Consider the following 27,700-nt stretch of genomic DNA (forward strand, 5'->3'; position numbering starts at 1 on the left):
AGGGTTTTATTATATAGGAGGATTCTGGGGTCCTAGCCGGTTTGGCACAATGGATAGAACGTTGGCGTGCAGACCAAAGGGCCCAGTGAAGGGCACGTACCTTGGTTGCAGGCTCTTCCCTTGCCCAGGCCCTGGTCGGGACAGGTGCAAGAGGCAGCCAATCAGTGTGTTCCTTTCACATTGATATTTCTCTCTTTCCCTCTCTCTTCCACTCTCTCTAAAATTCAATGGAAAAATATCCTCAGGTGGGGATTAAACAAAAATTGGTCCTGGGAATATTTTTTATAGATCTCCTAGTATTCACATGCATTTCTTTTGGATATATATCTAGGGATATTTTGGTATCTGTTGATTCATACCTTCCTCAACAAATAGTATAGTTAGGTTTTTTAAAACTTCAGCCAATCTGGTATTTTGTTACTCTTTTTTATTTTTTATTTTTATTTCTCTGAATACTATCGAAGTTGAGAACTGTTTCATATCTTGATTGTCCATTTCAATATCTTGTGATCTTGTAGTGTAAGTCTTCTTATAATATTTCCATCGGGCTGTCATTTTAGGGAGCAGATAGGAATTATATGTGATGAGTCCATTCTCAGCTTATATGTTTTACAGATACCTTCTTTTATCTGGTTTGTCCTTTTTAAAAAAGACTATTTTTAAAATGCTTTTAAAAGTTGTGCATTTGCCATCTAGCTAGTAGTCTTAAGTATATTCACAGTACTGTGAAACAGATCTCCAGAACCTTTTTATCTGACAAATCTGAAACATTAAATCCATTAAACAACTATTCCTTGTCCCTTTCCCCCTCCCCAGTAACTACCTGTCTACTCTTTGTTTATGTCAATTTGACTACTTTAGCTACCTCAAAAGAGTGGAATCATACAGTACCGTATTTGTCTTTATGTGTACCTCATTTGATATAGCATAATGTCCTGAAGGTTTATGTCTGATCTCTCTCTTCTGTTCTGTTGGTCTATATGTCTGTCTGCTTGCCAGTATCATACTGTTTTGATTACTGTTGCTTCATAGTATCTTTTGAAATTAGAAAGCGTGAGGCCTCCAACTTTATTTTTCAAGATTGTTTTTGCTGTTAGGGGGTCCCTTGATATTCCATGTAGATTTTAGGATGCATTTTTCTATTTCTATAAGAAATGTCATTGGGATTTTTCCCCCCAAGTTTTGTTTTATTTTATTTTATCTATCTATCATCTATCTATCTTTATTGTTGAGAGTATTACAGATGTCATGCTCTTTCTTTCCTCCCATTGCTCCCCTCCACCTGATTTCTGCCCCAACCCAGGCCTTCGCCACCTTGTTGTCTGTGTCCATAGGTAATGCATTTATGCATATAAGATTTTTGTTTAATCTCTTCCTGTCTCCCCCCCCCCCTCTGAGAATTGTCAATTTGTTCCATTTCCATGCCTCTGATTCTCTTTTATTCACCAGTTTATTCTGTTCATTAGATTTCTTATTTATTTTGACTTCTAGATTCAATTGTTGATAGATATGTATTTATTGCCTTTTTATTGTTTATATATTTGGGGTTTTTCTTTTTCTCCTTTTTCCTCTTCAACATTTCATGTAATACTGGTTTGGTGATGGTGAACTCCTTTAACTTTTTGTAGTCTGTGAAGCTCATTATCTGATCCTCAATTCTAAATGAGAGCTTCGGTGGGTAGAGTAATCTTGTTGTAGGTCCTTGCTATTTATCATTTTGAATATTTCTTGCCACTCCCTTCTGGCCTGCCTGCATAGTTTCTGTTGAGAAATCAGCTGACAGTTGTATGTGCGCTCCCTTGTAGGTAAGTAACTGCTTTTTAGCATTAGGATTTTGATAGGGATTGCACTGAATGTATAGATCACTTTGGGCAGTAGTGATATTTTAATAAGTCTTCCAATCCATGAATATGAAATGTGTTTCAATTTATTGTCTTAATTTCTTTCAGCAGTATTTTATAGTTTTCACTGTACCAGCTTTTCACCTCCTTGGTGAATTCCTAAGTATTTTATTCTTTTTGCTACCACTGTAAATGGAATTGCTTTCCTATTTTTTTTAGCAATTATATATTGATAGTTTATAGAAATGCCGTTGATTTTTGTGTTAACTGTAACTTGGTGTTACCTGAGGATTGAATTCCTTTGTCACTTGTTGGAGCGAGGTTAAGGTTCTTGGGGTACCCCTGAAATGAGAATTTTCAGAAACCCCCATGGAAGGATGAAATGTGAAAAAGGCTTGATATGTATGAAGTTACATTTCTCAGATTCCAAAGTCCTCTGGCACCTTAAGCCAGTCCTGAAAGAGGTGCAGGTGGGAGTTCAGTCTCCCCCCATTCCATGTTGCAGCTGGGTGGAGTTCAGCATCCAAGCTAATTAAACTCCATTGGTCTATGCATGGAGCCCTATATGGCCATAAGCGATGTGGGCACAGGGGAGCATGCCCCTGCAATAGGAGTCACAGGAGCCCAGCACCCTGGAGCCAAGAGAGTGCACTTTTTTGTCTAGAAGTTGATATATTCATTTTTCACTGCTTGCAGTGGCCATGCCCATCCTGGCCACTAATTTGTTCCCAGGTGTGATTGACAGACAGGCACCTGCCCACATCACTCAGACCTTTACTGGGCATATGTTTAAACTTCCTTTGTCCACTCCTTTCCCCCAGAGATCAGTGGGGAACAGATGTGGAGTGTTAAGTGCAGTTTTTTGGCAAATGGTGCCTCATGGCTCTGTCCATGATTTCTATTATTATGTTGAATAGGAGTGCTGAAGGTAGGCATCCTTGCCCTGTTCTGATTTCCGAGGGAAATCTTTCACTACTCAGTATGATGTTCATTTATGGCTTTTTCATATATGGCTTTTATTATGTTGAGATAGCTTCCTTTTATTCCTAGTTTGTTGAGTATCATCATAAAAGGGTGCTTAATTTTGTCAAATTCTTTTTCTGCATCATTTTGAAATACGTTTTTTTTCCTCCTTTATTCTTTTAATGAAGTGTATTGCTTAGATCGATTATCTGACATTGAATCATCCTTGCATATCAGGAATAAATCTCACTTGGTCATGATGTGTAATTTTTGTAATATGCTGCTGACTTTTTTGTTGAGGATTTGGGGGTTTGTAGTTTTCTTGTAGTGTCTTAACTGGCTTTGGTATTACTGACCTCATTGAATTAAGGAGTTTTCCCTCTACAGTTTTTGGAAATGTTTTAGAAGGATTGATGCTAGCACTTTATATCTCCTGTTTTTATGTTCTCTATTTCATTTATATACTAGAGGCCCAGTGCACAAAATTCATGCATGGGGGGAGTGTCCCTCAGCCCGGCCTGCATCCTCTTGCAATCCGGGACTGCTGGCTCCTAACTGCTCACCTGCCTGCCTGCCTGCCTGCCTGATGGTCCCTAACCACACTGCCTGCCTGCTTCATCACCCCTAACCATTCTGCCTGCCTACCTCATTGCCCCTAACCGCTCTGTTTACCTGACTCATTGCCCCTAATCACTTTGCCTGCCTGCCTCATCGCCCCTAACCACCTGAGCCTTGGCCCCGCCATCATGGCTTCATCCGGAATGACATCTGGAAGGTCGTTCAGCCGTCCGGCCTAATTAGCATATTATGCTTTTGTTATTATAGATTATTATAGATGCTTTAATCTGTAGTATTCCTTTTCTTCTGCTAAGTTCTTTTTCTAGTTTCTTTATTGATTTTTTACAGAGAGGAAGGGAGAGGGATAGAGATCCAGAAACATCGATGAGAGAGAAACATCGATCAGCTGCCTCCTGCACACCCCCAACCAAGGATGTGCCTGCAAACAAGGTACATGCCCTTGACCGGAATCGAACCAGGGACCCTTCAGTCCGCAGGCCGAGGCTCTATCCACTGAGCCAAACCAGTTAGGCATAGTTTCTTAAGTTGTAAATGTAGGTTGTTTGCTTATGTATTTTTTTTTAAATATATATTATTGATTTTTCACAGAGAGGAAGGGAGACAGAGAGTTAGAAACATCCATGAGAGAGAAACATCGATCAGCTGCCTCCTGCACATCTCCCACTGGGGATATGCCCGCAACCCAGGCACACGCCCCCAACCGGAATCGAACCTGGGACCTTTCAGTCCGCAGGCCGACGCTCTATCCACTGAGCCAAACCGGTTTCGGCATGCTTATGTATTTTTAATGTAACCATTTATAGCTATAAATATTTTCCTTAGCACTGTTTTTCTGTGTCCCATAAGTTTTGGTATCTTGTGTTTGTTTTCATTCCTTTCTAATTTTCCTTGTGGTTTCTTCCATTAGTTGTTTAATAGTGTGTTGTGTAATTTCCACACATATGTGACTTTGAGTTTGTTTCTTTTACTGATTTTGAACTTCATGCATTTGTTCAGAGGAGATAATTTTTTATAATATACTAGAGGCCCGGTGCACAAAAATTTGTGCACTCGGGGGGAAGGGGGGGGTCCCTCAGCCCGGCCTGTGCCCTCTCGCAGTCTGGGACCCCTCGGGAGATAACGACCTGCTGGCTTAGGCCTGCTCCTGGGTGGCAGAGGGCAGGCCCAATCCCTAGGTGCAGCCGCTGGTCGGGCTCAGAGCAGGGCCAATTGGGGAGTTGGGGCACTGCCCCTGTCATACACAGAGCAGGGCGATCGGGAGGTTGTATTTCCACCCTTAGTCACGCTCAGGGTAGGGCCAATTGGGGGGTTGGGGCACCATCCCCTGTCACACTCAAGGCAGGGTCGATGGGGAGGTTGCGGCGCCACCCCCTGTCATGCACAGAGCAGGGCCAATCAGGGGTTTGGGGCATTTCCCCCTGTCACTCACAGAGCAGGGCCCATCAGGGGGGTTGGGGCTCTGTACCCTGTCACGCACAGAGCAGGGCCAATCAGGGGGTTGGGGCGCCACCCTCTATCACCCACAGAGCAGGGCCCATCAGGGGGTTGGGGCACCGCCCTCTATCACCCACAGAGCAGGGCCGATCAGGGGGTTGGGGTGCCGCCACTCTCACTCAGGGCAGGGCTGATGGGGAGGTTATGGCTCTACCCCATCACACACAGAGCAGGGCCCGTGGGGGGGGGGGGGGTTGGGGCGCCGCACCCTGTCACACACAGAGCCGCAGGGCAATCAGGGGGTTTGGGCGCTGCCCCCTGTCACGCTGATCCTGGTGCCGGGAGGCCTCGCGGCTCCGCTGATCCCGGTGCTGGGAGGCATATTACCCTTTTACTATATAGGGTAGAGGCCTGGTGCATGGGTGGGGCTGGCTGGTTAGCCCTGAAGGGTGTCCTGGATCAGGGTGGGGGTCCCCACTGGGTTGCCTGGCCAGCCTGGGTGAGGGGATGATGGCTGTTTGCAGCTGGTCACACACCCTTCAGGGTGGGGGTCCCCACTGGGGTGCCTGGCCAGTCTGGGTGAGGAGCTGAGGGCTGTTTTCAGGCTGGGGGTGACTGAAGCTCCCAACTGCTCCTTTTTATCTTTTTTTTTTTTTAATTCTGGTCCAGCTTTAGCTTTGAGGCTTGGTTCCAGCTCTTAGGCCTCCGCTGCTGAAAGTAGGTTTCTGGCCTTTGCTTACAATATTGCAATCCTGCTGGCTGAAGCCCAGCAGGTTTCGGGGGTTTTGTTTAGCTTCTATGTTTGTTATGTGGTTGCTTGCAGCTCAGAGGCCGGCAAGGCAGGCGGGGAACGTTGGAGTCCTCCGTCACTGAAGCAAGCAAGCCTCATGTTAGTTTCAAGCTGCCTGGCTGCCAGCACCATCTTGGCTGGCAGTTAATTTGCATATTGTCCTGATTAGCCAATGGGAAGGGTAGCGGTCGTACGCCAGTTACCATGTTTTTCTTTTATTAGATAGGATATCTTTTAAAATCTATTAAGACTTAATTTGTGGCCTTGGGTACTTGAGAAGAATGTATATTCTGTTATTGTTGGGTAGAATGTTCTGATATGACTATTAGATCCAGGTGATTTGCTACATTGTTCAAGTTCTCTATATCCTTATCTTCTGTCTGTTTCCTCTATTCATTATTTTTTTTAAAAGAACGGTGAAGTTCATGGATTGACCACTTTATTTTTTAAAAATATGTTTTTGTTGATTTTAGAGAGAGAAGAAGGGAGAGGGAGAGAGAGATAGAAACATCATTGATCAGCTGCCTCCTGCATACCCCACACTGGGGATTGAGACCAGGAGAACTGTGACCTCCTAGTTCATAGGTCGATGCTCAACCACTGAGCCACACCGCTGGACCGCATAAAATTTTCTTTCAAGATCATGTAAAATTAGTAGTCATTAGGATTATAAGCAGATAGTTTGTAGTTATTATTTTTAAAGTGATTGTGTTATCTAACAAAGTTTTATTGACTGCTTCTATGAATTTTAAGTCTTGCTATCATAAATAAAATTGCAGAAATTTACTTTTTTTGTTTTCCTTTTTTCAGTTCCCTATGTATAGTTAAGAAAAAATGAAAATAAATGAACCATTTATATTTTTAGGCCCGAATAGCATTTTTGCAAGGAGAAAGAAAAGGTCAAGAGAACTTGAAGAAGGATTTAGTAAGAAGAATAAAGATGTTAGAGTATGCATTAAAACAAGAAAGGTATGTGTGTCTCATTTTATTATATGAATAAATTTTATTAGAACACTTATTCTCTTTTATATCATTATACAAAGTATTCGAAAGCACTTTGAAAGATACAAAATACAAGATGATATTTTCATTTGATTGTTATATGGGGAAAGAAAAACGGTTGAAATCTTTAAATTGAAATATCTTTTGTTTAGAATCTAAGTCTTGGGATTTTCTTTTTACTTGGGTATATATGTTAGCTGGGTAATTTACCTCTCTTTTCTATTAACTTAAAGTGGTACATTTTTTCCTCCAACTTCCTTTGCAAGTAAAATTGAAATAAATACATTCATGCTGTTTTTTATTTGTTTTTGGAGAAATCTACCAGTAGTTTCTTAACTGTGTAGAAAAGGAAAAAAAATTTTTTCTTTCAACAATTTATTATTAAATTTTTCAGGGCAAAATATCACAAATTAAAATATGGCACAGAACTGAACCAAGGTGATTTGAAAATGCCAACCTTTGAATCAGGTAAACTCTATTCTTCTGTTGCCCCTGACCCCTTCCCAAAGATAGTTTGGTTAAGCTTATTTTTATTTAATAGACATGCTCTCTTTTCCTTTGAAAGAATTGGTTGGTCAAATGGTTGACTATTATACTACTACTGTGTAGAATTTGGGGAAAATAATAAATGAATAAAAGTAAGTAGTTTCATCTACTTCTCAATCCTAAGGTTATTTGCCCTATTTTTGTTGTGTTGAAATCTGTGTAAAATTGTAGGTACATTTTTTATAGTAATTAGAGGTGAAAGGTAATGAAGTAATAACTCTTTCTCCACCTGTAGGCAATTATTGTTTTATTTTATGTAAGCTTAATTTTTTATTGAAAACTCTTTGCTTGGAGAAGCTGTGATTAACTCAGTTTAGTTCTAAAACATTTGGAAATTTAATTGAATTTGGAAATTGTAGAGGCAGCCAAGTAAGGATAAGAGAATGAGAAATGTATCTCCAATTGGCCTAGCTCTTTTCTAAACTGATAGTGAATAGTGAGTCTAAGAGTACTATCTGATGAATAGTTGTGCAGAAAGTGGGGGCTGAATATAGAAAAGAGCTAATTTTAGGGTTCCATATGATTACAAATTGAGTATCCTAAAAGTCTTTAATAAGGTATATTTTTATTCACATAATACAGTATTTGGAAATAAAACTAGTAATTTCTCAGGTATATTTAGAACCCATTTATATATATATATATTGATGGTACAAATTGCATTCTGTGCTATTGGAGGTTGGGTAGTAAGACAAAAAGATGTCTTTTAGATATAAAATTTTACTTCTATGATTGTTTCCATATCTAAAAAGTCAAATATGTATATGTATGGTACGGACAGTAAAGCTTACATATGGGTTTGTTGTTGTTTATTAGTTAGGTATTATAGTACATTTTATAAATTTAGTTAATTGGTTTTTGGTTTGATATTAAGTACTTAGAACTAGGCAGAACACTTCATATATATAACCTGCAGTTGACTTATTTTTAGATCTTCTCCACTTTCTAATATGGCTAGAATATTCAGAAAATAAGCAATCACTTTCTAGAACTCAAGAATTGTCCATACTGGGGGTGCATAAATGTGAGGAAGGAGGCTAGTTGTAGCCATATTTTCCTAGAACTAGAGTCAGAATTGGCTAGCTGGTCTCAGGGCAACAGTTTGTATAAAGCAAAATCATTTAGCAAATAAATCTTTCCTGCCCACAACTGAAAGACTTCTTTTTAAACTTAACTATTGAAATTTCTTGAAATTGAGGAATAAAATAACATCCAAGTATTTTATTTACGGGAGACACACTAATAACAAAGTAGATTGTTTTTACAGAGGTAGAAAAACTATTCAGGATATTTAGTGGGAAAACAAGCAAAGGGATGGTCAGAAGCACACCATGCAAACAAAGTGGGATAAAATCATTTACATCAAAGTCTAGATAAACATTAAGTGAATCAGTATTGCCTTTTATATGCTCAAAATAAAGCAAAATATAAAAAAGAGAAAATGTGCAAAATATTGATTTAGCAAAAGTACAAGATATGCATGTTTTTATACTCCTGTCTCAATAATACCTATATATATAAAAACTAACCCTATAAAAGGGGTTGTACCCAAATATCTAAAGAGCTCCTTTTTCCTTGCATTTAGATTTTAAAAAACTTGTAACAGTAGAAAGACGGGCAAAAGACCTGAAAAGGCACTTGATAAAGTAGAATTTACAAATGGCCACGAAGCATATGAAATGATGCCCAATTTTATCAGTAATTGAGGAAATACAACTTAAAAACACAGTGCAGTACAGTTAGACACCTCCCAGAATGGCTAAAATGAAAAAGAGAAAAAGTCAAGTGTTGATGAGGATATGGAATAATGAGAACTTGTAGACCTACTGATGTTGGGATTGTAAATCGATTTGTCAGTGGTATTCCTAAAGGGAACATAGCATGCCCTGGGACCCAGTAATTCCATTCCTAGGTGTTCCACTCCCTAAAATGCATATGTATGTTCATTATAAGACTTGTTTAAGAATGTTCATAGTATCATTTTTAATAGCAAAAAAAAACCCCTAGAAACAACTGGAATGCTCTTGATTATTAGAATTCACAAATATATTGGATACTTTAGCATAGCAGAATGCTATTTAGCAACAAGCTAACAAACTATAAATAAACCTGACAACATGAATGAGTCACATAAAATTGATATAATTGATTTATTGTTATTAAATTTAAAATTAATCTAATTTTAGGAATTTAGGATAGTGTTGATGCTCTTCTGGGACTATCTAGTGACTGGAAAAGGGCACAAGGAAAGCTTTTGGGATGCTGATAATGTTTTGTTTCTTCATTTAGGTACTGGTTACATGGGTGTGTTCAAAAAAACATTGAGCTGTACGCTTACGATGTACTTCAAGAATATCCTTAGCAGCATTATTTATAATAGTGAATAATGGAAACTAATTTCAACATTAGGGGACTGGTTAAATTAAATAGGTATATACTTTCTATGGAATATTATGTAATCATTTTATATGATGTTAATCTATATTTATTGCCATAGAGAGAATGTTCAAGAGACATTGTCAAAAGCAGCTTATAATGCAGTACACATATTGTCTTTTTTTTTTTTTTTTAAAGGAGGCAGAAGCTTAAGTGTGTATTTTCAGATGAAAAATATGAAATGATAAAGTCTTAAATACTAACTTTTGGTGATGGGATTTGGGGCAATTGTATTCTTTTTAAATTTTTTTTCTGTTATGAATTGTATTTTATGTGATTTAAAAATAACAAAATGGTATAAGTAAAAAATTATAACTATAAAAATAAGGTGACTATTAGAATGAAAGAATCATTTCTAGAAATTGTAGCAATTCCTTTGTTCAGGGGAAGAATGAGAAAATAATAATGGGATTATTAGGGTTAGAGAAGTAATATATCTGTAGAGAATATTTGTATTACTACCAATAAGTACTTGTTCATGCGACTAAGGAGTCTAGGAGCCTAACAACTGTGATCCATTCTAAGTTCTCGACGTTCATTGAGGGTTGATCTTTAATGGCCCGCTTTCCTTTATCTTTATTTTTATAATAGAAATTTATGGGAAAATAGTGCCCCATAAGTAGTTTTGAATTTCAGTCTAAGGATACTTCCTCAGAGCTTAACTGACCTGAAATTATACTATTTATTAAACTTTTAAAATCTATATCCTTTGTTACCTGAGAATAAACATGACTTTTTACCTGTAGTAAAACTTTAACTTTTAGTTCTAAAAATGAAATTAACTACATACAGTCTACTGATACCAGTTCAGAATTGTTATTATATATACCTAATTTCTTACCTGTGTTGCTTTTGAATAGCTACTGTAAATATTAAGTATAGCTTTTTAATTTCAAAAGTATTCAACTCAGCAGAATTCTAGTAGTTAGAAAAGTAATAATAATATTGTATTTCAAAGCCTGGGCTTTTGATTTTTGAATCCTTGGTAGTTATAGTTAATGTACACGTGGCTTTTCCTAATTTTAAAACGGGAGGGTAGTACCTAAGTGTTTGGGTTATTGGGATAAACACATTTGAAATGAGTGTGATCCACAGGAAATACTCAGTAAAAGTTAATTTTTTTTTCTGTTCTTTATAAAAAATATTTAGGTGTATTTTTGTGGGAATTTTCCCCTTAGACAACTTTGGCAGTTATTTTCAATAGTTGAAATAATGTGTATGAAACTTGTCTTTTTGTTGTTAATTTTTAGAAGAAACCAAAGACACAGAAGCTCCCACGGCGCCTCAGAATAGCCAGTTAACGTGGAAGCAAGGCAGACAGCTGTTAAGACAGTGAGTAATGGCTCATTTTCAGTTTTAAGGATCTAGGTAGGAAGTACCTATATTCAGTCACTTTTCAAGTGAAAAATTATTTAATGATACTGGTACAATGCATATAGTTTTTATATTGTTTTTTAAATGCTTGGATCTTTTTAAAGTTTGTTTCCTCTGAAAGTTCCCCAGGATGATGCTGTTTTTGATTTACCAGGTAGTATGTTGTAAAGACCTTGAAGGCCAGAACAAAAACAATATAGAGCTCAAACTTGTAGACACTCCATTTCATCACTGCAAAATTCACATATTTGGTTTTAAGTGAGACTGGTTTAGAGAAAGAATTTAACTGGTTATCTGAAACTTTAGGAGTGGCTTGCCAAGTTCCTACCCTTTACTTGAATTTTTGAGGAACCTCTTTTTGACGTTTGAATTCTTTGTTGTATTAGAAGTACTTCTGTGGCAAATCTTACTGTCTTTGATCTATTTCTTTTTCTCTCTTACGTTTTGCAACTTTGATACTGGAGTACTCTCAGTATCTTGGGTTACTTACAAGCATTCAACCTTCTCAACTCTAGACATCTTTACCTGTACTTAAGTAACCCAGTGACGTGTGGTCAGACCCTTGACCTTGTTATATTACCTAGAACTACCTCTGTGGTAGTCCATGATCCAACAGTTATCTTAAATTCCACTTCTTACTCCAAGTTCCATGTTTTCACCCTCTGACTTTACCTTGCTCTTTAGACCCTGACTACTTTATTTTTTTCATTAGCTCCTCTCGACCTATGTTTGGTTTCTATTTTTTGTTGTTGTTGTTTGCTTGTTTTTTGCTTTCATTTCCCTAGCTCCGGCTTATACCCCATTATCCATCACCCTTTTGCTAGAACCCTTTGCTTTTTTGCTGCCCACTGCTTACCCTCTCCCAGCAGTCATTTTACTATACCTACTTGCAACATCCCCAGCCCTCATTCAGTTTATTGTGCTTCTACTTCTAAATAACTCTTGGATAGCCCTGGCCGGGTCCAGGTGGTTCAGTTAAATGATACATCTTCTCATATACCAAAAGATTGCGGGTTTGATTCCCGGTCAGGGCATGTACCTAAGTTTCTGGTTTGATCCTAGTCAGAGCATGTATGGGAGGCAACCAATTGATGCTTCTCTCTCACATCAGTGTTCCTCCCTTCCTCTCTCTCAAACCAAACATATCCTTGGGTGATGATTAAAATAAAAAATAATAATAATTCGTGGAGAAAAATTATAGAATCTTATAAATGCCCTTGGACAAGGGCATATATTCATAGTTTCTTGTCCAAACATTGCAAAGAGCCTTTCTCCATAATCCTGGTCACCTCCTCCCATTGCCTTCAGTGGATATTGTAAACTTTTACCACATCTCAACCCATTCTCTCTTGCTGTCATTAGAGCACCTCAAGTTCTACTTCACTGAAAATAAGAAGGCTGTCAGGTGCGAACTCCTTAACTTTTTGCTTTTCTTTCTATAAATGTATTTAAACCTCACATTCATCACCTCAGTTACTAATGTTTCATTCAAAGAAGCATTTATCAATTTGAACTCTCAGTGACACAAACTCAAACTAGTTTTAGTAAGAACATTGTTTGGCAGGATGATGGGGTAGCTAGCAGAATTGAGAGAAGTGCTGAATAACTGAGTGTCAGGAAGATGAGCGGGGAGTAGCACTGAGAACTTTCCAGGGACTGGAAAACCCAGGATTTTTCCTGATTTTCTGTTTTTCTACTCCTCTATGTGTATCAGTTTTATTCTTTTTCTATTGAAAATCACTTTTCTCCAGATGACAGGAGATTCCCGATAATAGAGTAATTTCTATGGGGTAGAATTGGCTTGACTTGGTCAAATAACTGTCTGTGTCGGTTATTTTTTACCTGGATTGTATAATATCTTGGCTGCTCACTCAGACTACATGGTTGCAGTTGTTTTCCCCAAAAGAGGATTGCATTTTTTAGAAGACTGCTATAGCTGTAGAGACAAATCAGTTGTATAGTATTTCTCTCATGAATGCCTAATCCCATTGCCTGGATTTAGATTCTGTCTCTCCTCACCTTTCTGTAAGAGTAGTTTATTTCCAGTCTTCCTTGTTCATTTCTCAACTGTGACTGGAACATTTTCATGTTCCAGTGACGCTTCTATCAAAGACATATTTAAACGACCTTTTCTGTTCATATTTGATCTCTTGGAAACATTCTATATTCATTCCATTTGGAACTTTTTTTCTTACTTTCATGGTACTACTCTCTGCTATCATTTTTATCCTTAATTTCTCAAGTTCTTAATTTTTCTCAGTTTCTCTTATTCTTTTGCCCATTAGATATTTGTGTACCCATGCCTTCTGTTCTTACTTATGATTTTTCTCTGTATAATTTAATTTAAATTCATGACTTTAAATTACCACCGAACACCGATGCCCAAATATATATACCCAGTCATTCTCTTTTGAGCTTTTGACCTTTATCATTGTGCCTAATAAACAGTGTCACTTTTATAGACACTACATAATTATGTGATAAGTATCTTGTAAGCCAGATTTTGACCCATTCTTCATTTCATTGAATAGAGCCACCATCCAACTATACAAGCTAGAAACCTGAAAAATTTCCAAAATTCTTATCTTCTTAAAATATATTTTTATTATTTTTGTTAATCCTCTCACCCAAGGATATTTTTCCATTGATTTCTTTCTTTCTTTCTTTGTTTTTTTTTTAAGGGAACAGTGGAAGGGAGGGTAAGAGACAAAGAGAGAAACATTGATGTGAGAGAGATACATCAATTGGTTGCCTCCTGCACTGGCCCCAACCAGGGCCAGGGTGGAACCTGCAACTGAGGTATATGCCCTTGACTATAATCAAATCCAGGACCCTTCAGTTGAAGGCTGACACTCTCCACTGAGCCAAACCAGCTAGGGCTCTTAGATCTTCTTTTATTCTACTAACATATGTATTATTGCACCAAATCACAGATTATAGTTTGCTTACTTTTTTCACATCTATTTTTCTCTTAAGTTTTACTTCTTATTGCATTAGTGTCCTAACCAAACTAGTCTCCCTATCTTTACCTTTCACCTAAAAATCTTTTGTTCTTCTCTAAGCAGTATAAGACTCCTTTTTAGCATAAGAAATGCTAAGATACTTTAGATCGAAATTTTAAAATTTGTCACACAAAGACACTCATGACCCATCATCTATATTTATGTCATAATCCAATCCCTTTCTTCTTTTTCATTTTCATCCTGGATTCTGGATTAAGTACTCTGGTTTAGATATACAGAAAATTTGAAGACCACAGGATGATAGAAATGCAGTGAGATAGATAATTGATCCCAGAAGGAGAAGTGACCTGTCTATCTAAACCTAGCATGTAACTATTCTGAGGTTTAGTTCTGCTCATTTCTTACCACTTTCCAGACTTAAAATATTTATCATCAACTCAAAACGACTTCTTAAGGCTCGCAGCGGTTCTCAACCTGTGGGTCATGACCATCAGAAAACATATATAGCATATCAGATATTTACATTACGATTCATAACAGTAGCAAAATTACAGTTATGAAGTAGCAACGAAAATAATTTTATGGTTGGGGGTCACCACAACATGAGGAACTGTATTAAAGGGTCACGGCATTAGGAAGGTTGAGAACCACTGCCTAGGGCTTTTTAGGATTTAATAATTGACCCTTGATTAATGTTGGCTGTACTATTCACTTTCTTAATTAAATTTTGGTTTGTAATTGGCCTTTTTCTCTTAAAACTGGAGCTAGTCTATAGAGAAGACAGTTATTGAGGCAAAGGAAGAATATATTTTATAGGATTATGGGTTTTTCTAAAATCCTTTAATGTAATTTTTAGTTAAGTTTGCTGGTGTTAACAATATGTGGGTTTTTATATTTTTAATTTTCTCTTACAGATATCTTCAGGAAGTAGGTTACACAGATACAATATTAGATGTACGGTCTCAGCGGGTAAGGTCATTACTTGGACTGTCCAATTCAGAACCAAATGGATCAGTAGAAACAAAGAATTTAGAACAGATCCTGAATGGAGGTGAATCTCCTAAGCAAAAAGGACAAGAAATCAAAAGGTATGATATATATTTGTAGGTTAATATTGTTTATATATGGGTATTATGAATCTTTTTAGCTTCTTTTTACTAACGTTAACAATTTTTAAAACGGGTAGAGTTCAAATTTAAAGACTCTTCTCTCCCTAAATGGTACCACGGGCAAATAAATTTTCCATTTAGGTGCTTTTAAAATGGCAATAATTCTGAAATATGTGCAAAATTAAAATTTAAGGATGATGTCATGTAGTTCAGAGTTATTTTAACATCCTGATTTTTACATTTTTCTGAGTATTTTCAATTAAGTATTATGCTACTTTGTAATCAGAATAGCAATGGTTAGACCAGCCGTGGGCAAACTACGGCCCGCGGGCCGGATCCGGCCTGTTTGAAATGAATAAAATTAAAAAAAAAAAAAAAGACCGTACCCTTTTATGTAATGATGTTTACTTTGAATTTATATTAGTTCACACAAACACTCCATTTGTGCTTTTGTTCCGGCCCTCCGGTCCAGTTTAAGAACCCATTGTGGCCCTCGAGTCAAAAAGTTTGCCCACCCCTGGGTTAGACTCTAGTGTGAAAGGAATAAGGCTTTGTGTTCTGTTTGGGTTCAGATAGCTACCAAACGTTCTTTTTATTTTAATGTCTCTATTGAAATATAATTCACATATCATACATTTCATTTAAAGTATATAATTTTATGTTTTTTAGGATATTCACAGTTGTCACCCATCACCACAGTTTAAGTTGTGAAAATTTTCATCACCCTAAAAAGCAGCCCCATATTCATTACCTGTCACTCCCCACACTCCTACATTTTTCTCACCCTCCCCCCCAACCCCTCAAGCAACTTTACTGATATACTTTCAGTCTCTAAAGATTTGCCTATTCTGGGCGTTTCATATAAATGGTTACTTTATGAGTGGCTCCTTTCATTTGACATAATATTTTTAAGGGTTATACATGTTATAGCACATGCCAGTAATTTATTTCTATTTATTGCCAAATAATATTCTGTACTGTGAATATACCATATTTTGTCCATCTATTTGTTGTCCAGTTGATTGGCATATTGGTTGGTTCTATATTTTGGAATAATGAGTAATGCTACTTTGAACATTGGTATACAAATCTGGACATGTTTTCAGTTTTCTTGGGTATATACTTAGGAGTGGAATTGCTCAGTCATATGCTAACTCTGATTACCTTTTTGAGGAATTTCCAGTTTTCCCAAGTGGCTGAATTATTTCACATTCCCACCAGAAATTTATGAATCCTGATTTCTATATTCTTGTCAGCATTTGTTGTTTACCATCTATCAGTTATGCTTTGGTTAATACAGACTTGATAAATGCAAGGAATCAAGCAGGTGAAACTTAAAAAGATTTTTTTACCATTAGATATTACATTGAATAACAGATTGGAAGGACAAAGAAAAGAAAGAGAATGGGGGAAAAAAATCAAACGAGTTCATTGAGTTCATTTAGACCTTAAGAAATTTATATGTACAGTTTATAAACTAGCATTATTTTATATCTTAGATATATTTTCTGACACAGTTATTTAAAACATGTTCTATAACTTCTGAGTCAGCACAAGTCTTTTGTTTAGGCTTTTTATTTCTGAGAAATAAGGTCTCTAATGGAAGCAATTTAGCATTTAATAGAACCTTTATTTTCTATACTCAGGATTTCAGGAATCATAGAGTGTTTTTATAGCATAAGAGGAAAAGAAAAAGTATTCTAAAATTTTAACTAAAGTTACTAGCTAACCAAGCTAAGTAGTTCAGAAGATTTATAAATATTTTAGAGTAATGCAGTTTACTATGCCACATATGAATATGCATAAAAGATCCACAACAACTTCTTGCCTTTACAAGATTAGGACCAGCAATTGAACCCATATGACTTCAGTGTGTGGGCAGACGCTCTAACCACTTAGAAACACCAGCCAGGGCTTATTTTAAATGGTTTAGTTGGAGATCAAAAAAGAGCTAATAGAGATTAAAAATTGTGATAGAAAGAATTTATATATAAAACTTGGGATATAAGGTTGAAGGACTCTCCCAGAAAAGGGAATAAAGAAAGTAGGACTGAAAAGCTAGGAAAATTCAAAGATCAATCCAGAAAGCCAACATCTGACTAGGAGTTTCAGAAGGAAAGACCATGTGAAATGGTATTTAAACGATTGTTAAGGTAGTAATAAAAGAAAGATTTCTAGAATATATTTACAGATTGCATTTTCTTTTTTTTTTTTTTAACAAATTGTATTTATACGTTTTATGTTGACTGTAGTAGTAGAGCGCGGGGCACGTATTAACTCGTTTTTTATAGACTAGTGGTAGAATGCGGGTAACGTATAAATACATAAACTAAAGTTATCGTAATTTTACTGAACGTTGCCATTTGCGCAAAAAATTAGCAAAAATGGCCCGCGCCACCTGTTAGTGCGCGATAAAAACTACCCGCAAACAATGTGTTAAGTAACTAAAATTTTTTATTGTTTAAAGTATTACATATGTCTCCTTTTTCCCCTGATTTACCCCCTCCCCGGCCACTCCCATCCCCCAGGACAAGCCCCACTGCCCCAGTGTCTGTGTCCATTGGTTATGCTAATATGCATGCATACAAGTCCTTTGGTTGATCTCTTATACTCCCCTCTCCCCCTCACCTTCCCTCTGTGTTTGGACAGTCTGTTTGGTGTTTCTTTGCCTCTGGATCTATTTTTGTTCATCAGTTTACGTTGTTCATTATGTCCCACACTAGAGGCCTGGTGCACAAAATTTGTGCACAGGTGGGGTCCCTACGCCTGGCTGGCGATCAGGGCTGGTCAGGTTCCCTGCCTCCCTGCCTCCTGCCTCCTCCTTCCCTCGCCGCCCTTGCACCGCCACCCTGCAGTTCCCCGCCTACCCCCCTCCTCCATCCCTTGCTGCCCATGTCCACTGCCACCTACCCCCAGTTCCCCGTCCCAGCCCGGGCAGTCGGGGCCTGCCTGCCGGGGGAGGGACCCGGGAGGTTGGCCGCTGCCCCGAGGAGGGAGCCAGCCCTCGGCCCCCCTGGGAAAGGAGCTGCGTCTACTGCCACCCACCCCCGGTTCCCCATCCCAGCCTGGGGGCTCAGCTCCGATCAGGTGATCGGGGCCTGCAGGCTGGGGGAAGCTCCTGTGTTGAGCATCTGCCCCCTAGTGGTCAGTGAGCATCATAGCGACCGGTCATTCCGTTGTAACGGTTGCTTAGGCTTTTATATATATAGAAATGAGTGAGATCATGTGATACTTATCTTTCTCTTACTGGCTTACTTCGCTTAGCATAATGCTCTCCAGGCCCATCCATGCTGTCGCAAATGGTAAAACTTTCTTCTTCTTTTATAGCAGCATAGTATTCCATTGTGTAGATGTACCACAGTTTTTTAATCCACTCATTTGCTCATGGGCTCTCAGGCCGTTTCCAAATCTTAGCTATTGTAAGCTGTGCTGCTATGAACATAGGAGTGCATATATCCTTTCTGATTGATGTTTCTGATTTCTTGGGATATAGTTGGATAGATCACAATACCAGATATCAAGCTATATTACAAAACCACTGTTCTCATAACTGCCTGGTACTGGCCCAAGAACATACATATAGACCAATGGAACAGAACAGAGAACCCACAAATCGACCCAACCCATTTATGCTAAATTAATATTTGACAAAGGAGGCAAGAGCATACAATGGAGTCAAGAAAGTCTCTTCAATAAATGGTGCTGGGAAAATAGGTCAGATACATGCGAAAAAATGAAACTAGATCACCAACTTAAACCATACACAAAAATAAAGTTAAAATAGATAAAGGGCTTAAATGTAAGATGGGAAACCATAAAACTCTTAGAAGACTCCATAGGCAACAAAATATCAGACATATGTCAGAGCAATATCATTACTGATACAGCTCCTAGGGCAATGGAAGGTATGGAGAAAATAAACAAATGGGACTGCATCAAAATAAAAAACTTCTGTACAGCAAAAGAAACCATCAACAAAACAACAAGAAATCCTACTGCATGGGAGAACATATTTGCCAATGCTATCTCTGATAAGGGTTTAATCTCCAAAATTTACAGGGAACTCATACAACTTAACAAAAGGATAAATAATCCAAAAAAAAAATGGGCAAAGGACCTAAATACTAGTAGACACTTTTCAAAACAGGATATACAGAAGGCGAAGAGGCATATGAAAACCTGCTCAAAGTCACTAATCATCAGAGAGATGCAAATCCAAACAACAATGAGATAGCGTCTCACAGCTGTCAGAATGCCTATCATCAACAAATAAAGCAACAAGTGGTGGTGAAGATGTGGAAAAAAAGGAACCCTCTTGCAATGCTGCTGGAAATGCAGACTGGTGCAGCCACTGTGGAAAACAGTATGGAGTTTTCTTAAAAAGTTAAAAATGGAACTCCCATTTGTTCCAATAATCCCACTTCTAGAAATACAGATTGCATTTTCCAGGATTTTTTTGGGGGGGAGGGGTTTGAAAGGATTCCCCCCCAAGAGAACTATAAAATTACTGAAAAAAGACCCATACAAAGTTCATCATCATGAACACCAAAAAGAAACATCTCAAAAGAAACAGCATGTTAGCATGCAAGTAGAGTTAACTCTTAGACCCTCACAGTCCATCCTTGCTTTTTAATTTTTATTTTCCTAGAGACCAATGATGTCCATTATCTGTTTATGCCATCCATTTATCTTTTGATAGTGTCGATTTGAATAATTTCCTCATTTTTATTGTTTGTTATGGTTGAGATTTGAGTGTTTTTTGTATATTCTGGACACAGGTTCTTCATCAAATATGTGATTTGCAAATATTTTCTCCCAATCTGTGGGCTTGTCTTTAAATTCTCTAACAGTGTCTTTCAAAGAGCAAGTTTTTAATTTTTGTAAGTCTGATTCATCAATTCTGTCTTTTATGGATTGTGCTCAATTTGACTTTTAAAGCCATGCACATGTATTGCTGTGATCAAATATAATTGTAAAACCTAAAATATGAGTTTTCACTTTAGAGATATAAGTTTCTATTCAAGGGATAGCAGCACTTAATTTATGAAAGTTCAAAACAAATTTTCATATCTTAAATTTATTACAGCAGGTCTTCAAATAACATTTTCTTCATTGTTGTTTCTTTTTTTAAAAAAACTTATCTTTATTATTGAAAGTACTAGAGGCCTGGTGCACAAATTCATGCACCAGTGGGGTCCCTCAGCCTGCCCTGTGGATCAGGCCGAAACCAGCTGTCCGACATCCCCCGAGGGGTCCTGGAGTGCAGGCCAGGCTGAGGGACCCCAGCGGTGCATGATCAGAGCTGGGGAGGGTCTGTGGGATTGCTCAGTCCCGATCAGCCAGACCCCAGCAGCAAGCTAACCTACTGGTTGGAGTGTCTGCCCCCTGGTGGTCAGTGCACGTCATAGCGAGCGGTTGAGTGGCCTTAGCATATCATTAGCATATTACACTTTGATTGATTGAACGGCCAACTGGACACTTAGCTTATTAGGCCTTCATTATATAGGATTACAGATGTCCCCTTTTCCCCCATTGATACATTTCCCCCTCCATCATTGTTGTTTCAGTATGACATTGATGAGATGCAGTAAGAACTTATCTCTTGTTTATATCAATTAGCCTTTGATAAAACTGGTTTCATATTTCAGTTCCCTTGAAGTTGCAGAACCTGTCAACAACGTTAAGTGAGGACTTACTACTGTATATTCTTTATATTTTTTGTTATTGAATATTTTATTTGCCTTTCATTTAATTCTCAAATATTAAAGATATTTTAAATGCTAAACTAAAAAGTGTGTGTTTTATTATTGTGGTAGGTTTGTGTGTGTGTTTTTGTTTTTTGCCAATTTGCATTTGGAAACAGTCTCTTTTACATTAAGTGTTTATATAGATCCTTAATGTGCTGGATTAGGCAAAGTGTAGTAGATTTATTAAAACCCTCTGGCATGTTAAAGTGCTATCAAAAGAAATAGTCTTCTTGTATTATGTCCTTAATTTGAATTAATAGAACCAATCAGGGAGGGAGAAAACTGTAAATTTTATATTATTATTTTTGTTACCATGCATTCTTAGTGTTGATAAGGACATTTGAGATCATCTAGTTCAGTGATGGTGAACCTATGACACGCGTGTCAGAGGTGACACGTGAACTCATTTTTTTGGTTGATTTTTCTTTGTTAAATGGCATTTAAATATATAAAATAAATATCAAAATATAAGTCTTTGTTTTACTATGGTAGCAAATATCAAAAAATTTCTATATGTGACACGGCACCAGAGTTAAGTTAGGGTTTTTCAAAATGCTGACACGCCGACTCAAAAGGTTCGCCATCACTGATCTAGTTCAACTCCCACATTTTTCCCCCTGACTGTAAAGAAGTTGAAGCCAAAGGTCTAAGTGGCTTGGCCAAATTCAGGTAGCTATCTTTAGTATGTTAAGGATCCCGTTTTCTAGGTAAGAAAATTTGTGAAGCCCTGGCCGGTTTGGCTCAGTGGATAGAGCGTCAGCCTCTGGACTGAAGGGTCCCAGGTTTGATTCCGGTCAAGGGCACATGCCCAGGTTGCAGGCTCAATCCCCAGTGTGGGGCGTGCAGGAGAGCCAATCAATGATTCTCATCATTGATGTTCTCTCTCTCACCTCTCCCTTCCTCTCCGAAATCAATAAAAAATATATTTTAAAAAAGAAAAGAGAAGAAAATATGTGAAACGGATTGGAATGTTCTATAACTGATTTACCATAAATTTAAATCTGGGTAGCCTGATAAATTAAACTTTGGCTTTAGTGATCAAACGTTTGGGCCAATCTGTAATAGGTTATAGAGTTATAAGAAATGCTCAATTTAAGTTGCTTGCTTATGGTGCCTTTATTTTGAGAAATAGTACCACATTTGAGTGTCTAATAATACAGGATTTTACTTTGATACAGTAATTACTTAAAATATTTTGGACAGTAAACACTGGAGGAAACAGTCACTTTTAATTTAATTGTAGAGCATAACTAATCTTTCAGAATTCTCTTCTTGGGTAAAATATTTACGCAATACATTTATAAATAGGTTGTCATTTGAATCTCTATACTACCTTCAAGTGGTGTTGTAAAATAGGAACCAGAAAGAAATATTAGAAGTAACCATTGGAATATTTGGATTCATCTTTTTCCCTTCATACAGGCCTTCTGGTGATGTTCTTGAGACATTCAATTTCTTAGAAAATGCTGATGACAGTGATGAAGAAGAGGAAAATGACATGATTGAAGGCATCCCAGAAGGAAAAGACAAACATCGGATTAATAAACACAAAGTAGGAACTTGATTTTCTATTCTTATTAGCTAAAATATATATGCTCATATATTTCAAATAGAAATAAACTATCATGAATTACAAATGTATGTGTTGACATTCTTGTTGTTTGGTAAGGATTAATAATTTACTTTTGCTTATTACCTAAGAAACAGGTTTATCTGTTTTAGTGGTGATGTGGGTTAGCTATAGGAGCAAAAGTAGTTTGGGTGATCCATTTGTGAATTATCATAGTAATGTACAATGTTTCAAGTATGTAAAAAAAAAGGATAGGTTCAGTTATAGTTCTTTGGGATGTTACAGTGGTGTAGGGAAATGTCATTGTCTGTAAAAGCAGTTTTTAATCTTTTTGCCACATTTTATATTTGCAATATATTCAATATGTGTAACATGAGTAAATAGACATTTTGTTTCCTTTTTTGTTTTATTTTTGTTTGTTTCTGTTCTGGGAGGTAAAGCGCTATTATAATTACCACAGCTATTGGCTTAGTTAATGTTTTATTAGTTGTATCGTATCTGTAAGTTATAGTTCAAAGTGAGTGAGGTCAACTCAGCATAACTTTTCCATTTAAGTGAGTGAATGGGTTTTTTAAAAGGGTAACTGAATATATTATAATTAAACAGGTTAACTATTCTTGGTCATTAGCATATTAATAATTCTTACTACCACCTTTCTTGCATCACATTTTACAATGTTCTTCACACACTTGAAAACCATTTATCTCTAGGCAGTGGTCGGCAAACTGCGGCTCGGCAAACTGCGGCTCGCGAGCCACATGTGGTTCTTTGGCCCTTTGAGTGTGGCTCTTCCACAAAATACCGACTTCTGCGCATGGGCCACGAAGTTTCAGTCGCACTGTACGTGCGTGCCCGCATGTGGTATTTTGTGGAAGAGCCACGCTCAAGGGGCTAAAGAGCCGCATGTGGCTCGCAAGCCACAGTTTGCCGACTACAGATCTAGGGTATAATTTAGGATTGGTGAACTACATGGAAAATCTAAAATTTTATACTTAAGTAATTTAAAAATAGGAGTGCCAATGTAAAAATAATTGTGTGAAACTATAAAGAGCCCCTTTAAAATTTAGGATAAAAGTAATTTTTGGCTTATATTTCACTTACAGATAGGTAATGAAGGTTTAGCTGCTGACCTAACTGATGATCCTGATACTGAGGAAGCACTGAAAGAATTTGATTTTTTAGTGACTGCTGAAGATGGTGAAGGAGCTGGAGAAGCACGGAGTTCAGGGGATGGCACAGAATGGGGTAAGGTGATAGTTATGGGCATGGGAGAAATTCTAGCCCTTAAAGATGTATTATTATTAAATATTATATGTGGAATGTGTGTATCTGAATGTACGGTGGCAGTTAAACTGAAAGCAAGGAGAGGTATTGAATAATTTGGACCAGTTTATTTAGTTTGGGTGACTAAACTATTTCATATATGGTTTTTTGTGGACTTTGATTTTGCAATTTGTCTTGATTTAAAGTTGAAACATTTAGTCAATTTAGAAATCCAGTCTGTTTTAGCAGATTTAAAAAATAAGCATGTATAAACAGTTTTTAAAATTCCCATTAACTAATTTGGTAATGATTTTAGGTTTCAAAAAGACGAAATGCTTTCAGTATGCCTGTATGGTGTTACCTGACTAACTGCTAGGAAGTAATAAAGCTACTAATCTTAAATTATAGCTCTATATTAAGCAAGATTTAGTGAAGGTATTAAACTACTTTATAATATTCATTGTGCAAATATGAGGGCCTAGCCTTTGCAAGTGATATGTAATGCTAATAATAGTTTTGCTATAACTAAAAGGGAGAATGCCCAGTACTATTTATATAGAGTTAAAAACCCCATTAAAAAGTAAAATAAAAGTGTAAAAAATATTTTAAGATAATAGTTGAGGTTCAGAATGTTGTTCCTATTAAATATGTTCATTCAATCATCTTTTAATATTAGCATGTTATCTGATAGGTAGAATTCAAATTGTGTTTACTGAGTTTTATTAGAGAAGGTTACTAACCTTAACATATTTCACATGAAAACCAAACTTGCTTAGTCACTAGGAAGGAATTATCACTGGATTTTTAAACACTAGTGTGGTGATAGGAAACACAGTTGGAGTTTTAAAATGCCTCAGGTATGTATTGAAACTGAATATTGCTAATAGCAGGAGAGACAAAACCTACGTAATAGATTTATTGACTATCCTGATAAAATTCAAGTACCTAAAAGAACTGAATTTTGTTACCAGCTTCCTCATTATTTATAATCCTCAAGTATTGTTTTCAGACCTTCACTTCTCTCCTAAGTGGAAAAAGGAACATTTATTAAAACTGGATAAACTCCACATTAACTTCTAAACTTGAATATAGTTTTTGCACTTATTTGAAAATGACTATATTCTATAAGTTTACTTTTAAAAAATGTTTTTATTGATTTTAGAAAGGGAGAGGGAGAGAGAAACATTGATTGGCTGCCTCCTACCCCCCCAAAACCCAGATATGTGCCCTGAGTCCCTGAGTGGTAATCAAACCAGTGACCTTAGTGCATGGGACAACACTCAACTGAGCCACACAAGGCAGGGCTAGAAGTTTACTCTTAAGAATTAGCTTTGCTCAGGAGAAACAGTAGAAGTATCTAAGTTTTCTTTTAGCTTCTCTGCAACTCATTTAATGTTGGAAATACCTTTTTTCCAGTAATTTCTAAATTATTGTTTATGTTTTTCTGGTTTATTTTATAATTATATAAGTATATTTAACTTATATAAATATATAATTATTTTTAAATCTATGTATGTTTTAGGAGATCTAGAACCCACAACTACATCTGAAGAAAATTAACAATTACCTATAATGCTATTATATAGAGAGAACCATGGTTAACATTTATGTATAAAGACTAGAGGCCTAATGCACGAAATCCATGCAAGAGTTGGCCTTCCTTGCACCAGCTTCCCTCTGGCACCCAGGACCCTGGCTTCCCTCGCAGCCCCAGCGTCGTCAGGAAGGACGTCCAGTCTAATTAGCATATTACGCTTTTATTATTATAGATTTGTATATCCTATATAATAAAAGCCTAATATGCTAAGTGTCTGGTAGACCGGTCGGCCATTCAACCAACCAAAGCATAATATGCAAATGATATGCTAAAACCACTCAACCACTTGCTATGACATGCACTGATCACCAGGGGGAAGACTCTCCGACCAGTAGGTTAGCTTGCTGATGAGGTCCGGTGGATCAGGACTGAGCAAGACACGCTGTGGAGCCCGCCCGCCATCCCTCCCTGGCTGGCCAACCTCCCACGTCCTTCCCTGGCCCCGATCGTGCACCAGTGGGGTCCCTCAGCCTAGCCTGCGCCCTCTCTCAATCCAGGACCCCTTGGGGGATGTCAGAAAGCTGGTTTTGGCCCGATCCCACGGCCCAGGCCAAGGGACTCCACTGGTGTACGAATTCGTGCACCGGGCCTCTGGTTTATTTAATAAAGGATTTTGCTCTGTGCTGATTTATAGCCCACACTTTTCACTTGACATATTGTTTTTCTTCAGCACCACTTTTATAATAGCTGCATAATATTCTGACAATATGTTCTTTTACTTATTTAACCAGTGCTCTGCTGATGTACATTCAGATTATTTTAATTTTTAAAAAATGATCAAAAGCAGTTTTTGAGCATTTGTATAGCTAAACTTTTTTTATTTTGTTTTATTAATCCTAATCTGAGAATAATTTTCCATTGATTATTTTTTTTTTTTTCAGAGAGAGTGGAAGGGAAAGGGAAAGACAGAGAGAGAGAGAGAGAGAGAGAGAGAGAGAGAGAGAGACAGAGACATTGATGTGAGAGACACATCGATTGGTTGCCTCCCACACTGCCCTGTCCAGGGCCAGGGACCGAGCCTGCATCCGAGGTCTGTGCCCTTGAACAAATGGAGCCTTCAGTCTGCGGGCCGATGCTCTTTCCATTGAGCCAAACAGGCTAGGACTGTATAGCTAAATGTTGACACATATCCATTCCTGTTTCTTTTGCCTAAAATTTCTGGAAGTTTGACTGCTAGTCAAACTAATATACAAAAATTTCAGACATTTCAATCTGTATAAAATGGCATTATCTATATATATAAAAGGCTAAGCAACTGTCCAACCAGTAGCTATGATGTGCACTGACCACCCGGGGGCAGACACTCAACACAGGAGCTGCTGAGCAGTGGTTCTTGTGTGCCACACCCCGAAACTAGAGAGGAGGGAGCCGGATTTAGGGGTGCATCACTTGAGAACCCCCCTCTCACAATCCGGGACCCCTTGGGGGATGCCGGAGAGCCAGTTTCGGCCCCATCCCTGCAGGCCAGGCCGAGGGACCCCATCTGCTGGAGGGATGCAAACGCCCTTCGAGTCGCGTCACCACCCCAGGTGCGGCCAGCTGGGGAGAGACTATGGGAGGTTGGCTTCAGGACGTGTCCAGCCTGTCTCACCCAGTCCTGTCCAGTCCCACCCTGCCCCACTGGCCACCTTCTAATTAATTTTTTTTTTCAATGTGTACAAATCCGTGCACTGGGGCACTAGTTTCTTTAATAAAAGTAGCATATCATGTACAACTGATTGGTCCTTCTGTCCAAAGACTTTTGACTGTAGAGTGAAGAGTCAAGAGAGGATGTAATCAGGGAATGACAACTGTCAACACCTGAATCTCTGTGTAAGTGGAAGTAACTGACATAGTCTTTTCCTTCCTGAAGAGATTTAAATATCTTTAAAACATTTCAAGTTCTTGAAAAGAACAAGGACTCTTTTAGGATAAAATGGTTCAAGTAGTTTCTTTCCTTAAGAACTGAAAACTGTTATAGGCTCTCTCTAGTGTTTCTGAATTCATTATTTCTACTCAACAAGTGTCATATTCAGTTCTAAAACAAAGGATGGACATACCAATACTCCTTTATATTTAATTCATTTACTTAAAAGTGAATTTACTTATAAATGGAAGATGGTCATTTTAAGGTTTTGGGTAACGGACACAGATTATTTTTTAAAAATAGTCTGTCTAAATGAAATATATCCCATACTTACCTACTTCAGATAATCTGTTATTTTTTTATTTTGTATACTATCAATCTGCTCGGGTAGCTCTAGTTTTGAAACCTTTTATCTTATGAACCATTGCTTTTTGGAAAGCTTTTTGATTTTTTTTAATATATATTTTATTGACTTCAGAGAGGAAGGGGGAGAAAGAGAGAGATAGAAACATCAATGATGAGAGAGAATCATTGATCACTGCCTCCTGCACACCCCCACTGGGATCGAGCCTACATCCCGGTCATGTGCCCTGACTGGGAATTCAACCTGGTCCCTGGGTTGATGCTCAACCACTGAGCC

The 27,700-nt window shown here is 37.6% G+C and overlaps 1 protein-coding gene across 2 annotated transcripts in view; it reads left to right on the top strand.

Moving 5' to 3' along the window:
• STRN3 (striatin 3) overlaps nt 1–27,700 on the top strand; it is a 98,149-nt gene that overhangs the window by 24,555 nt on the left and 45,894 nt on the right. For both annotated transcript variants that reach the window (XM_036353873.1, XM_036353882.1), the window contains exons 2-7: nt 6,473–6,576; nt 7,004–7,077; nt 10,842–10,923; nt 14,843–15,016; nt 22,207–22,336; nt 23,458–23,599. In XM_036353873.1, the coding sequence (XP_036209766.1) occupies nt 6,473–6,576; nt 7,004–7,077; nt 10,842–10,923; nt 14,843–15,016; nt 22,207–22,336; nt 23,458–23,599 (706 nt within the window). The remainder of the gene's footprint in view (nt 1–6,472; nt 6,577–7,003; nt 7,078–10,841; nt 10,924–14,842; nt 15,017–22,206; nt 22,337–23,457; nt 23,600–27,700) is intronic.

Source organism: Myotis myotis, unplaced genomic scaffold, assembly GCF_014108235.1.
Source record: "Myotis myotis isolate mMyoMyo1 unplaced genomic scaffold, mMyoMyo1.p scaffold_m19_p_1, whole genome shotgun sequence".
In the NCBI taxonomy this organism is placed as follows: domain Eukaryota; kingdom Metazoa; phylum Chordata; class Mammalia; order Chiroptera; family Vespertilionidae; genus Myotis; species Myotis myotis.